Source organism: Hordeum vulgare, chromosome 5H, assembly GCF_904849725.1.
Source record: "Hordeum vulgare subsp. vulgare chromosome 5H, MorexV3_pseudomolecules_assembly, whole genome shotgun sequence".
NCBI lineage: Eukaryota > Viridiplantae > Streptophyta > Magnoliopsida > Poales > Poaceae > Hordeum > Hordeum vulgare.
In genome coordinates, this window is record NC_058522.1 from 504,742,960 (window position 1) to 504,757,580 (window position 14,621).

A 14,621-nucleotide genomic window follows, 5' to 3' on the forward strand; every position below is an offset into this window, starting at 1 on the left:
GGCTTGGATTTGCTTCGTCCACTACTGACACTCCCAATGCATGCTCCTCGGACTTCATACTCGTCAGCTATGAAGCATACACCGCGTTATCTCTCTCATACTGTCTCCTTTGGCTTGCATATTCGGTCTACCTCCTCGAGTGCTCTCTCAGCGTTCTCTGATGTAGATTGGCCTCGGAGCATGGATGACCGGCGATCAACAGGGGGCTATGATGTCTTCTTTGGTTACAACTTGATCGCCTGGAGTCCACGCAAGCAGGCCACGGTATCTCGGAGTAGCACTGAAGCAGAGTACAAGGTGGTTGCCAATGCCACGGCTGAGCTCATTTGGATACAGTCTCTATTGAGAGAGTTGGGAGTCTCTCAAGAGTAGCCATCGGTTCTTTAGTGTGATAATATTGGTGCGACGTATCTTTCATCTAACCCGGTTTTCCATAATCGTACCAAGCACATCGAAGTTGTCTATCACTTTATGAGGAAACGTGTTGCACAAAAGTTTCTTCATATCAAGTTCATCCCCTCCAAGGATCAACTTGTTGACATCTTCATGCAGCCACTTCCACGACCTCAGTTTGAAGATTGTAGGTGCAATCTTAACTTCCTTTATACTTTAGGCCACGGTTAAGATTGAGGAAGGGTGTTAGATAATGTTTATATGTAGCCTTTGTGTATACCCTGTATCTTGTATTTGTATATGTGGGAAACATTGCATGGGAAACAAAAAAATTCCTACGCACACGAAGACCTATCATGGTGATGTTCATCTACGAGAGGGAGATTTGATCCACATACCCTTGTAGACCGCTCAGCGGGAAGCGTTAAGAAACGCGGTTGATGTAGTGGTACAGCTTCGTGATTCAAATCACCGTCGTCCCACGATCCGTCCCTCGAACCGTCCCACGATCTGTCCCATGAACCGTCTCACGATCAGTCCCACGATCCGTCCCGATCTAGCGCCGAACGGACGACACCTCTGCGTTCAGCACACGTACAGCTCGATGACGATCTCGGCCTTCTTGACCCAGCAAGAGAGATGGAGAATAGATGAGTTCTCTTGCAGCATGACGGTGCGCCGGTGTTGGTGATGATCTATTCCTGCAGGGCTCCGCCCGAGCTCCGCAAAAATCTAATCTAGAGAAAGAACTACGAGGTGTAGGTTTGAGTTGCACGTGGCAAAAGTTGTGTCTCAAACAGCCCTAAACCTCTAGTATATATAGGAGGAGCCAAGGGGTGGGGCAAAGCCCTAGGGCACCGGCCAAAGGAGGCCTACCTTGGGTCGGCCGAAGTGGGAGGGAGGAGTCCTTCTCCAATCCCACTTGGATAAGGACTCCTTCCTTATTTTCCCACCTCTTTTGGATTTTCCACTTTTTCCTCATGGGCTTTCCTTGGATGACTTTGTCAGCCCATTATACCTTATTGTACATCCAATAAACCCACATGGACCCCTTGGGGCGTGGTGGGCCCACCCAGTGGGCCCCCGAAACCCATTCGTCACTCACGGTACACTGCCGGCAATGCCCGAAAACTTTCCGGAATCCAAACACCAACTTCCTATATATCAATCTTCGTTTCTGGACCATTTCGGAAACCCTCGTGACGTCTGTTATCTCATCCGGGACTCCAAACAACCTTCGGCCACCAACACATATAACTCAACTATACTAAAACATCATCGAACCTTAAGTGTGCAGACCCTGCGGGTTCGAAAACTATGTAGACATGACCCGAGACACTTCTCGGTCAATATCCAATAGCGGGACCTGGATGCCCATATTGAATCCTACATATTCTCCGAAGATCTTATCGGTTGAACCTCAGTGTCAAGGATTCATATAATCCCGTATGTCATTCACTTTATCCTTTGGTATGTTACTTGCACGAGATTCGATCATCGGCATCCGCATACCTATTTCAATCTCGTTACCGGCAAGTCTCTTTACTCGTTCCGTAATACAAGATCTCGTGACTTACACTTAGTCACATTGCTTGCAAGGCTTGTTTGTGATGTTGTATTACCGAGTGGGCCCCGAGATACCTCTCCGTCACACGGAGTGACAAATCTCAGTCTTGATCCATACTAACTCAACGGACACCTTCGGAGATACCTGTAGAGCACCTTTATAGTCATCCAGTTACGTTGCGACATTTGATACACACAAGGTATTCCTCCGGTGTCAGTGAGTTATATGATCTCATGGTCATAGGAATAAATACTTGACACGCAGAAAACAATAGCAATAAAATGACATGATCACATGCTATGTTCATAGTTTAGGTCTTGTCCATCACATGATTCTCCTAATGATGTGATCCCGTTATCAAGTGACAACACTTGTCTATGGTCAGGAAACCTTGACCATCTTTGATCAACGAGCTAGTCAACTAGAGGCTTACTAGGGACAGTGTTTTGTCTATGTATCCACACATGTATTTGTGTTTCCAATCAATACAATTATAGCATGGATAATAAACGATTATCATGAACAAAGAAATACAATAATAACTAATTTTTTATTGCCTCTAGGGCATATTTCCAACAGTACACAATATGCACCCTTATATATATATATATATATATATATATATATATATATATATATATATATATATATATATATATATGAGACAGTCACACCTTATTGAATGTCGTGCAGTTTTCCACGACATATCGTTTTACACATGTTATTCTTGCATGTCGTTCGCTCCATGTGTGCCGTTTGAAATATCTAATTTGTCGGTCGTGTTGCGTCTCAACCATGCTCCGAAGACGCTTGCATGGCTTGGATGGATCAGTGATCAGGGTAGGCTCATCCATCGGCATGATTAATTCATGTACGCACGTCATGCATGAGTAAAGAGAAGAAGACATGCTTTCTCCGAGGAGAAACCATGGGTCGGTCACGTCAATCTGTCGTCCAGCAGCTCACGTCGGTGCATGCGAACATGGAAGAAACCCTACTCATGCCATGCTTGGCCGAGCTTGGGGAGCTCGTCCCGCAGTCTCGCCACGTCGTAGCTCACGAGCGCAAGCCGGCTTATGCTTTCCTCTCAATCGAAGTGCCCAAACGAGCCTTCAGCCAAAAAAGATTGGGATTGAAAAGGACAGAGTGGTAGTTTCACGGATATGAAGGTCAGGCTTCGATTCAGACTGTGAATACGAGTGGTTTTGCTAAAGGCGGACTGGTACCATTCATCCGAATGATTTTTTAGAGAATCATCCGCCAAGCCCGCCGTCCGATCTGCGAGTTCGTCATTGTTCGATCCCTGGAACACCAGGACAACACCAAGCGCGTGAAAGCTTTAACGTAGCATCAATGCATCCCTATGAAGCTCCATTGCAGCTCTTAAGGACGCCACAAGAGTTCTAATGCAGCACCACGGCGCCCCGCGAAGTTTCGAGCGTCATTGCAGCCACGACGGAGCTCCATTGAAGAGCTCCATTCCAAGCACGGGTGGTGCTAAAAGAAGGTGGCAAGTTCCCTGTTGCAACACCGGCCGCGTCGCAGCACTGCTTACCACATCACCGCTCCACACCGCAGCACTGGATGCGTTGCGGCGGTCGCCGTCGAGCACGACCCGCTGCTTGATTTAGGTCAACTTCAACGTGCGACCCTATCCTGTTCGCACGCGTCCGTTGGAGACAAAACAGACACGTCAGGCGGCCCAACGCGCGGGCGCAAATGGACGTTTGTCCGTTTTTGACCCATTCCCGGCCCAAACTTGATCCAGTTTTGAGGTCAAACGGACACCACGCGGACGCCGCGCGGAAGGACGGGATGCGCGCGTATGTCCTCCCCTGGCCCACCCGTCGGTGGCACAAAGCAGCGTGGCCTTCCTGCCCCCATGCCCCATTCTATTTCATTTTTTCCCCAAACCCCTCCCACGTCCCGCCCGCCACCCTCTCCCGCCATGGACGATCCCCGCCGAATTCCGGCGACCCGACCGTCGTCCCGGCCACCAAGGCGAAGAAGAAGAAGGCGCCCCAGGGTACGAAGAAGCCGCGGTCGGAACTCACGCCGGAGGAGATCGCAAAGCTGGACGCAGAATCGACCAAGAGGCGGAACCAGCGGGCGGAGGCGAAGAGTAAGGACGCCGCGGCCGCGTGCGCCATTGAGCTTGTTGCGTTGGAGGCCGCGCGGGAGAAGGCCGATGCTCAAGAGAAGGAGGACATCGTCACCAAAGCACATGCCCTCCTCATGATGGGGTTGTGCCGTCTGACAAACTTCGCGACTGCGCCCGTTGGGCCGGCGAGCACCGGCTCGTCGGTCGTCCGGCCTCCGTGGTGTCCCTCCCCGACGTCGTCGACCATGCCATTGTCGCCCGGTTTCCCTCCGCCAAGGTGCCAAGCCCATACCCGTTTGTCGGGGTCGCCAGAAGTCAGCATGATCGCGTCATCCATGTCGCGCCCCTCGTCCGTCATTGACCTCAACGTCACGCCGGGGTCCTGCAGCGGTGGTCGCCCGTCCGTAGAGATGCAAAGGAAGCAAGCTCGGCTGCCGTCTACGGCCACCATGTCGTCGCCCCACGTCCTTTTCGGCGAAATGCCAACACCGACGCCAACGGTCGAGGACCCTTTCTACAACCAGTTCATGGAGAATGTTATCTTCGAGGGCCGTGGCGAGGCCTTTCAGACGGGTGGGCAGGGCGGGACCTTCGATCCAGAGGAGACCCAGAGTCAAGATGGCCGCGGCGAGTACATGGCCGATGAAGACTTTGAGACCGACCATGGTGACTCGTGGCATGAAGAAGATGACATATATTGCGAAGGTGATGAAGAAGAAGAGGACGTTGTCGATATTGCGGGCGAGCCATTGTTCATCGACGAGCTCACCCAAAGAGCAGAAGCTCAAATGAGAAAGAAGAGCATTCGTACGGGGTCATACACACAAGATGAGGACAAGTTGATTTGTGAAAGTTGGAAGGAGATTGGCCAAGATCCTAGAGTCGGTGTGCAACAAAAGGGAATTGTTTTTTGGACAAGAGTTCACAAAACACTCCATGAAAGAAAGTTGTTTCCGTCCTATCAATTTACGAGCGATCGTAACATCAACTCAATTCAAAATAGGTGGTTGTTCATCCAACAAGAATGCAACAAATATTGCGCCGCACTTGAGAGCGTTGAAGCACGTCCCGTGAGTGGTCTTGGCATCGGGGACATGGTATGGCCTCTTCTCTTTCCTTTGCTACGGCCGTGCCTCGGCCTCCTCTACGATTAATTGTGTTTGCATGTGCAGTTATTGTTGATCATGTAGGCATTTCAATCTTTGAAAGCATTCAAGGCCCGGCACAACGATAAGCCATTCACTCTCACACATTGTTGGCGAATCATCAACAATTGCCCTAAGTTCAAAGATCAATACCCTGAGCTTCAAAGGAAGAGAGGCAAGAAGGTGGTCCCTTGGTCGGAGGTGGAGATGGTGAAGCGTTGAAGAGGCCGAGGGGCAAGACCAACTCCAAGGTGGATGACAAGCGTGATGCGCCATCGTATGCTTTGCATGAGACTTTGCATGGCATGATGTCTCAAAAGGAAGTGAGGGACGAGAAGAAGCGACAAGGCAAGGAGAAGCAAATGAAGCAATACATGGAGCTGCAAACAAAGAAGCTTGAGATGGAGGAGGTGGCCAAGAAGAGGAAGATCGACATGGAGGAGGCGGCCAGGTAGAGTCAGCTCGACATCGAGGCCGCCAATGTCGCGGCCAGGCAAAGGCAGCTCAACATCGAGGCCGCCAATGCCGCGGCCAGGCAGAGGCAACCCAACATCGAGTCCGCCGATGCCGCAACCAAATCAAAGGAGGTGACGATGACGATCATGAGCGTGGACTTGAGTAAGATGAGCGAGAAGACCAGGAGCTGGTTCGAGGCCGGGCAGAAAGAGATGTTTGACGTCGATGGCCTGAACTAGGGTGTGATGGGCCGTGGCCGTTCTTTTTTTGGAGGTTGGATGTGTTGTCGGCGAAAAGCCTATTCTTTTGAAGGCCGGATGTGTTGCCGGCCGTTGGCTGTATTGTCGGCGAGGACGTGTAGGTTGGTTGTGTTGCCGTCGTGATCTAGGACCGCTTGCATGGACCGCTTGTGTTTCAAAATGAGGCGGACAGGATGCGTCCGCGCGTTGGGCGCACGGCCACCGCATCCCAAAAATGACCTGGACATGATCACATCGTCCGCTCCAAACGGACAGAATCCGAGCAAAACGAACGTGAAGTTGCCCTTAGTCATTCAGATTTGCAATAATTTATATCACATCTCGTAGGCACACCCATGAGATGTTTATTGCGGACTTTTCTGAAACCAAAAAAAAGTCGGAACGCATGCATCGTCGACGACACGCTACATAAACCCGGCGCCGGCGCACGCATTTGCCGCTTTCAAACCCGAGCAAATCAAGTGGTGAACGACGACGACGACGACCCACCCACCCACCGCGAGTAACTGCCAATCGCGCGATCGGGGGGGGGGCATTGAAGCCCGACAACGTCTCGCGCAACGTTCCCTCCCATCCCCTGCACCCGCAACGCACCGAGGCCGAAACGAGCCCGGCGCGCGACCGTTGGAGCCGCGGGGTGCGTCTGCCCGGGCTGCCCCCGCGCGGGCCGCGGCGGGGCGCACAGCGGCCGGGGGCACCGTGGGGATTCGGGACCCGGCGGGGCCCGAGAAAGACACCAGTCCCATGCACGCACGCACGCACACCGCCCCAAAGCTCACACGCACTCCCTCTGCCGCTCCACCTCACTCCCTCACTCTCTCACTCCACTCCCCCTCCCAGCGCTAATTTGGAAGGACGCGACGCGACCGGACCAGACGGAGGAGTCTCAAGAGGGGGGGAGCGGAGCGGAGCGGAGCGCGCGGTCAGTGGAGGCGAGCGACAACGGTTACTGCCTTCGTCTTCCCACCCAAGCCAAGCCGATCCAAAGATTTGAGGGGAAGCGGAAGCGGAAGGGGAGGAGGCGAGTGAGCGGCTTATCCGTCGACCGGCCGGCGCGCCGGCGATGGGCTGCTGCCAGTCGAGGCTGGAGCGGCAGGAGGCGGTGTCGCGCTGCAAGGCGCGCCGCCGCTACACCAAGCACCTCGTGCAGGCGCGGAGGGACATGGCCGCCGCCCACGCGCTCTACCTCCGCTCCCTGCGGGCCACCGGCGCCGCGCTGCTCCAGTTCGCCACCGCCGAGGCCGACAACCCGCACCCGCACCCGCACACCCACCACCAGCGCCACCATCACCAGCCGCCGCCGCCTCCTCCCCCTCCCCCTCCGCCCCCGCCGCCGCCGCCGCCGCCGCCTCCTCCTCCGCCGCTCAGCCCCGCGCGGACCGCCAGCTCCTGGACCACCACCACATCCTCCACCATCAGCGCCTCGCAAATCCTGCCGCCCCCTCCCCCTCCGCCGGCCCCAATGCCGTCCAGCTGGGACTTCTGGGACCCCTTCGCGCCCTCCTCCTCCCGCTCCCCCGCCGACGCCGCGGCGGAATGGGACGACGCGGCCACGTCCCTCGCCGAATCCCCCCGCGCCACGCCGCCGCCCGTGGTCGTCACGGCCAACGCCGCCCAGGCCCAGCCCCCGGCCCCGTCCGTCGTGACCGCCACCACATCCACCGCCAGCGAGCTCACCGTCGTCGCCCTGCCCCGGGGCGGAGGCGGCGGCGCGGCCGGGAAGAAGGACCTCGCCGAGATCGCCACCGAGATCGACGAGTACTTCCTCAAGGCCGCCGACGCCGGCGCCCGCGTCGCCGCGCTGCTCGAGGCCCCAATCTGCGAGCTCCCCGACGCCAGCAACAGCCTCCCAGGCAAGAACAGCCGACAGATGAGCCTACCTCGTTCTTCCATCCTGCTCACATTTTCAGTTCTTCCTGATAAATGAATTCTTCGCTGCGTGCGGCAATGGAGTCAACTCATGTTTCTTTCTTCAGGGAGGGTGATGAGCTACGGCAAGAACCTGAAGCCTACGGGGTGGTCGTGGGGCGGCGGAGGAGGAGGCTACGGGAAAGGCAGCAGCAATGGCTTCTCCAGGTTCGAGAGAGGGGACGAAGGGGTGATGGGCAATGGCGGAGGCAGTGGGATCCTCAGCCACTCCTCCACCGTCGAAAGGCTCTACGCCTGGGAGAAGAAGCTGTTTCTCGAGGTCAAGGTGCGTTCATTCATCATTTTTTATCATCGATCCAAATGTGCACTAGTTCGAGCAGGTAGATTCATCTCGATGTACAGTAGCTCGAGCAGATAGATTCATCGAAATGCGCGGCTTGGTTGGATAGATCTCAAATCTCAAGCAGAGTGAGTGAATGAGTGGCTTGGTGCTTTTGAGGAGCTAGTGGCCCTCCTTTTGCTGATTATGACTATCATATTAGTACATTCTGCGATGGCCATGGGAGATACTAACAAGGATTCCAGTGGGGTGGCAATTGGTTCTGTCTGAACCAAAGTACATTCTGCTCACATGGATGCATTGTTTGTTTGTTCATTTGGCAGTAATTCTTTTTTCCCCTCCCTGTCAGGAGGTTCTGTAAATATGATATGCACCGTACGTGCCTTTGGATTCTTCCAAGTAAAAAAGATGTTCGTTGTGCGTTATTTTATAACCTCTAAAGACAGAATTTCATGTGCTGCTCTCTTCTCCGAATATTGGTACAACTGATGTGATCCTTCATCGAATAGTTTTAAATTGTTTAGCTCGTTTGCCATGGTAAATAAAGAACTAAAGATAGGCCGTTTCATCCATCGTCTTTCACTAAGTACTCATGAACTGTCAGCTTTATTTTACAGCTTTAAAGATACAAAATCCTTGTGCTCCTTTTGATAGATAGGAACAGTGCATACATGGCTTTGCAGAGTCATTTTTTGCCCTTTTATCACATCAAAACTTACCACATGTTACTGTGACGCTTTCGCTAACGGCGCAATCAAATCGAGCAGAACTACGAGGGGCTTAAGCAGGAGCATGACAAGAAGGTGGGGCTGCTGAGGAAGCAGGAGGTGAGGGGCGTGGACTACCTCAAGATGGAGAAGAACCGGATGGAGATGGAGAGCCTAGAGTCCAAGATGCTGGTGGCCACCCAGTCCATCGACACCACCACCTCCGAGATCATCAGGCTGAGAGAATCAGAACTGTTTCCTCAGCTACTTGAGCTGGTTGCTGGGTCAGTACAACACTACCATCACTCCGTTCATCCATATGTACCATATGTGCCTCACATGTCTCTGTATTTTCTCTTGTACCATTCCTTTCTTGCATACTTGCTCGTATGGCTAGCTAGGCTGGGCATATGGACCACGGTATGGGGCTTCTCCAGATGAGGCCTGTGAGAACATCAGTGACATTAGTTCTTTGCTCTTTCGATCCTGCCAACCACATTTTTCTTTAGACCATGTATGTATGTAAATGCACCTTTGGCACTGTACTAGGTCAACAGTCACTGATTTGGAAGGGTGAGCATTCAAGTAGTGGAGTAATGTGATAGTGGTGTTGGTGGGATCCTCATGTGTTGACGGCTGAATCTCCTGTTCATTGATTCAGTCAGTACTGGCTAGGCCTGCCTGAGAGATCTCTGAGCCCCCCACCCAACACTGCCTGGTCCAGCTGAGTTGACCCCTTTGGGCAATGGTGGCTGTAGCTTACTTACTTGCACATCAAACCTTTGGCATGTCATTGCTTGATGCTATGAGCCTGGTGATTTAGTTTGGTGTTGTTTATCGCCGTCGGAAGTGTGCCTTTAGGAAGCTTGGAACATTATAGCTGGCTAGTTGAACAGTTTCCAAAGAACTTTGTTTTCCTAAAGGAAAAGGAGGAAAGATCATGCGAGTCCCTTACTCATGGCACTTCTTCTTTGGTATCAGCTGTTGCGTGTCTCACTCGCGCTTCTCAGGTTCTTGTATAGTTTTCCATCAATGATACGGTGAGCTAACCTTGGTGTATACTTTGTCTAACATCATGATGCCTCTGAATGAAAGAGTTACTTTGATATTACGCCCTCTGTACCTAAATACTTGTCTTTGGGGAAACCAGTACAAGTTCCCCCACCGACATGTATTGTGATACAGAGGGAGTACTAAATATACAAACATCCTGTTCCTTCCTGCTACCCACATTTTGGTTGCATTGTGAATTACGCAGTTTTGTTCCTGCACTTTACTTCGGTTATTACTTGTGTATGAATACCCAACTGCTCCCTGTGAACATCAGTACTCTCGTAGTACAAGTCAGATAGTTAGATGCATCATTTATTTCCTGCCAGTATATTTCCCTTTCTTGGGTAAACATGTGTGTTTGCTCTGTTCTCATGCATGTTTCCTCTTGTGAATGCATTCCATTTCAGCTTGATGAGCATGTGGAGGGGCATGTATGAGTGCCATCAGGTGCAGACCCACATGGTGCAGCAGCTTGAATACCTCACCATGAGTACCAACCCAACCTCCAATGACCACCGGCAAGCGGCTCTCCAGCTCGAGATCGAGGTGGACAGGTGGTACTCAGCGTTCTGCAGCCTGGTCAAGTCCCAGAGGGACTATGTGTACTCACTGACCGGCTGGCTTCGCCTCTCCCTGTTCCAATGCCATCACAACCCACTCATAAAAGACATCCAGAACTCCGACATCTACAGCCTGTGCGAGGAGTGGCAGCTGGCCATCGACCGGATCCCCGACAAGGTGGCCTCGGAAGGGATCAAAACCCTCCTGTCAGTGATCCACGCCGTGGTAATCCAGCAGGCAGAGGAGCAGAAGCAGAAGAAGAGGTCGGATGCTGCATTCAAGGAGTTTGAGAAGAAGACGGAGGAGCTGAGGTCCCTGGAGTCCAAATTTGGGCCGTACTCCGCTGATGGCTATGGAGAGATGACGCGGAAGTCGCCGGTAGCAGACAAGCGGGCGAAGGTGGAGGCCCTGAGGAGCAGGGCGGACGACGAGAAGAGCAAGCACCAGAAGAGTGTTGGGCTGACGAGGGCGATGACCCTGAAAAACCTCCAGACGGGCTTCCCCAACGTCTTCCAGGCGATGAGGGGCTTCTCCAGCGTCTGCATGGAGGCGTTTGAGTCGGTGTACAACTTCAAGCGGAGCTCGGACCGGGCGCTCGACATGAAGAGGCTACTGAACTGACCTGATGAGGGTGGCATTGCCTCTGGTCACTGTATAAATTGTATACAGTTTGTAGACTTGTAGTGTGATGGTAGTAGGGCTGCAAGAGAGTGTGATTTGACAGAGCCAATATCATTGGTCTGGTACCTGGTGACTAGCATAGGCACAGAATTGCCTGGAGCTCGTTTACTTGCTGTAAATGAACTTGAGGCCTTGCCTTCCTTTCTTTTTGCCTGGCTTTCTAGCTGTTAATCGTTCAAAATCTGGCTGTTTTAAAGAGCTGTGGTTTTTGAACATGTGGCAGATGGTGTGGTAATCTGGGATTAGCCACTACCTTCTGCAGCGCCGTGCCTTCTCTCCCTCACTGGAGAATTTGCACCACCTAAATCTACACAAGTTGCACAAATAGCAGGGTTGTTGTTTTGGGCAATGGTGTCACACAGGTAGCATAAAGTGCAATTTAACAAAAATGGAACACACGAAAATTTCAATCTGTTCACAACATAAGCGTATCTTTTTCGACAAACAAAAGATAGTAATAATTCCATTTCTGTTGTCCGTGACACTTTTGGGTAATCGTCAGCAAGCTCAAGCAGATGTTCTTTAGGCAAAGGAATAACTACATGGAGTCTTTTGGCAAAGCTGCTTCAGGGCATGAACCCTCCTGTACCTTGTGAATTGTGATGCTCACAGCTTCAATGAAGTTCTCCACTGCAACTCGATTTGAATCTGCCCATTTTTCGAACCAATGAGATGGTACTTTTCATTAATCCGCCTGTTGCTGATCACTTCTGCCAGGGCTATATCGATGTAGCCCAAGCTTTCCTGTAACAACATAATGCAAGCAACGTGATTAGACAATTTCAGACAATCCAACATTGTATTAAGACATGTCATTAAGAGATATAGTCAAACCCTCTTATTCATTCATATCAAAAGAAACTGAAAAACTAAAAGTATCAAATATCTATTGCAAACTGGAAGGCTCTCCGTTATGAATATTTTCCAAATACAGTTCCGGAGGAACCAAAATGATTGTTATCGAATTACTACATCAGTTAAGGGCCACGCATTTCTTGTAGAATATTGCACCTTGCCATGTAATATTCCTCCTATCTTTCCAGCTTTGCTTAGGACTTCAACATGCAACTTATCATTTGTAGGTGGTTCCTCGCAATGAAACTCAAATTCATCCTCCCAACGTGGATCCCTGTTCTTCTTGATCACCTAGCACAGAGGAGGGCAATTCAAGTCCATAAAGCATGAGAAAACATCATAACCTTTCTAAATAGCTACTGTATGTGTAAGCGTCTAATATATACTGGTACAACAGTTACAAATACCTTGGTTTTCTTCTCTTCTCCTTTAAAGATTATCTTTGCGTATGGGTTTGTGTGATGCTTCCCTTCAAGATCTTGAGCTTCGTGAACAATAACACAAAGCAACCCGCTGACAGTTGGGGCATATTCTGCAGCTTTCTGTGCTTCATCAGTATCATCCATGCTTTCTTTCTCCATGTCTATTTCTTCCTTGAAAGGCTTATATGTCACCTCCAAAGTAATCTGACCACGAGATTTCTCATTTTGTGTATCATATGGATCCATGGTCTTGAGTAAGTTAAGAGTCACCACTTTAGTCTCCTCTGGGGTAAGTTGTTTCAACAGGATCCTGTTCATGCCCATCTTCTCATGTTTTCCAACCTAGGTTTGCCAAAGAAATAGCTTAGCTGCATATTACTATTTGGTAATGTATTCGAAAAGAAACTACTACTTGGGACTTGATGAAAATATATGAAGCCATGCCTGTGCCCGGTCGAAGACATTAACATCCAGCGACTCGTTTTCCAGATCTATCACAACAAATTTGAAATATTCATTCCACTCTGGATTACGATTGCTCCGCTTTACTGTTGTTTTCTTGGATGGAAGCTTTTGATCCGAAATCTTAAGTTTCACGTATGGATCTGATCTACCAAACAGGCCCTTCTTTTCCAGATTTGGCTCTTGCAACCTTGACAAGTAGAATTCCAACAGGCCTCTTTAACGCTCTGTCAGTACGCGGAAGCCATTAGCAACAGACAGTTTTAAAAGCGCCACAAAAACAACCACAGATTGATCAAAACTATACTTTGAGGGATCCATCATTGGGATTTCTAGCGTCTTTGGCGACAAAAGGCACATGCTCGCGACTTGCTTCTCTGACGGTCTCCTGCAAATCCACAAAACGGAACAGTTGAATCACGAAATATTTTTGCTAGATACCACCAAAGCTCGGTTTGGGAGACGCAGCATGACTGCAGTGAGTGAAGACCATATATGGTGAAGACACAGAAAAGAACAATAAATACAGGCTACTTGGCATCCATATAAACACATGTAGGAGTACCTCCGATCGCTGCGGGCCACGGGCGCCGCGCTGCTGCACTTCGCCGCCGCCGAGGCCGACAACCCGCACCCTTCCCGCCGCCACCAGCCGCCGCCTCGGCCTCGCCGCAGCGATCAACAACTCAAATCAACAAGAGCAACCCAATTTCCCTCCCGATCCTCTCACGGTCACAGATGCTTGTGTTAACCGGGATGTAACAGAGTAGCAGAGAGCAGAGAGCATATGAGGTCTAGCCTTTTAGGGTTTTTCAATTGGGGAACTGGGTTCATGCCCACGCAGCGGCGAAGCAGAGGTCTTAATAGGCAGCTAGCTGTTCACGCAGTGGGAATCAATCCGTCTATCTACATACCTTTCTTCACCCAGAAGATTAACAGAACATGGAGCACACCTTGCAGCGTCAGCCGGCTGTGGATCTGCTTTTTTAGCTGTGCAAAAACTCGCTTCGCTTTCCACCTTGCAGCGCACCCACCATTGTTTCTCTGTTAAACACTGTAGCGCCCTCATCTGAACCTCGAGCAGTAAGTATCTCGTAGCCTATGCGCTGCTCGGCCGCCTCACATCACATCCTTTGAGGCTAAATTTCGTGTAATCGAGATCTGATCTGCGTTTATAAAAAATCGGGATCTAACTTTTTTCTATAGTCAAGTCCACGACAATAGGGTATAACAACCTATTGTCAAGGTCTCTAATGGTAGGGTTGCGCGTTTATCGTAAAAATTTATATGTCTGCGCGCATGCACCCTACCGTCACCCACCTTTGTAGGGATGCATCTGTTACCGCTAGTGAATGTGGTGGTAGCTCCTTTTCCTACCGCCAGAGACCTTTGCGGTAGGTTGTTGTACCTTACTGTCATAGGGGTTGGCGGTAGGAAAAGGGTCAGATTCTAAAAATTTTACAAACATGGATCGGGTCTCAATTTACTTTTAAAAAGGGTCAAAACATGAATTTTTGCCTCCTCTGATCCTTCCCCTCTACTTCATCACTTTCTCGCACATGACAGGAGTCCACGGGTATGGGTATATGCCCCCACATGTTGCTCCGTTGGACCTTTTGAAACACGGTACAGATACATACGTTTATATAAATGTGCGTACACTCATCGTTATGGACAAACATGCACGCTCTACCCCTAATGTGTTTGGTTATACTTTTTAGATATGTGGCAATAGGTCAAGAAAGCTCT

The 14,621-nt window shown here is 50.7% G+C and overlaps 1 protein-coding gene and 2 pseudogenes across 1 annotated transcript; 2 read left to right on the forward strand and 1 right to left on the reverse strand.

Moving 5' to 3' along the window:
• The first annotated feature begins 3,679 nt into the window (after positions 1–3,679).
• Positions 3,680–5,901, forward strand: LOC123397052 (annotated as a pseudogene).
• A 787-nt stretch (positions 5,902–6,688) lies between these two features.
• Positions 6,689–11,329, forward strand: LOC123400165 (protein ALTERED PHOSPHATE STARVATION RESPONSE 1). Its single transcript, XM_045094580.1, has 4 exons — positions 6,689–7,775; positions 7,899–8,116; positions 8,899–9,122; positions 10,299–11,329. The coding sequence occupies exons 1-4, from the start codon at positions 6,986–6,988 to the stop codon at positions 11,071–11,073; spliced, it is 2,007 nt and encodes a 668-aa protein (XP_044950515.1). The 5' UTR covers positions 6,689–6,985; the 3' UTR covers positions 11,074–11,329.
• Positions 11,136–13,506, reverse strand: LOC123400166 (annotated as a pseudogene).
• Between the last annotated feature and the right edge of the window lie 1,115 nt (positions 13,507–14,621).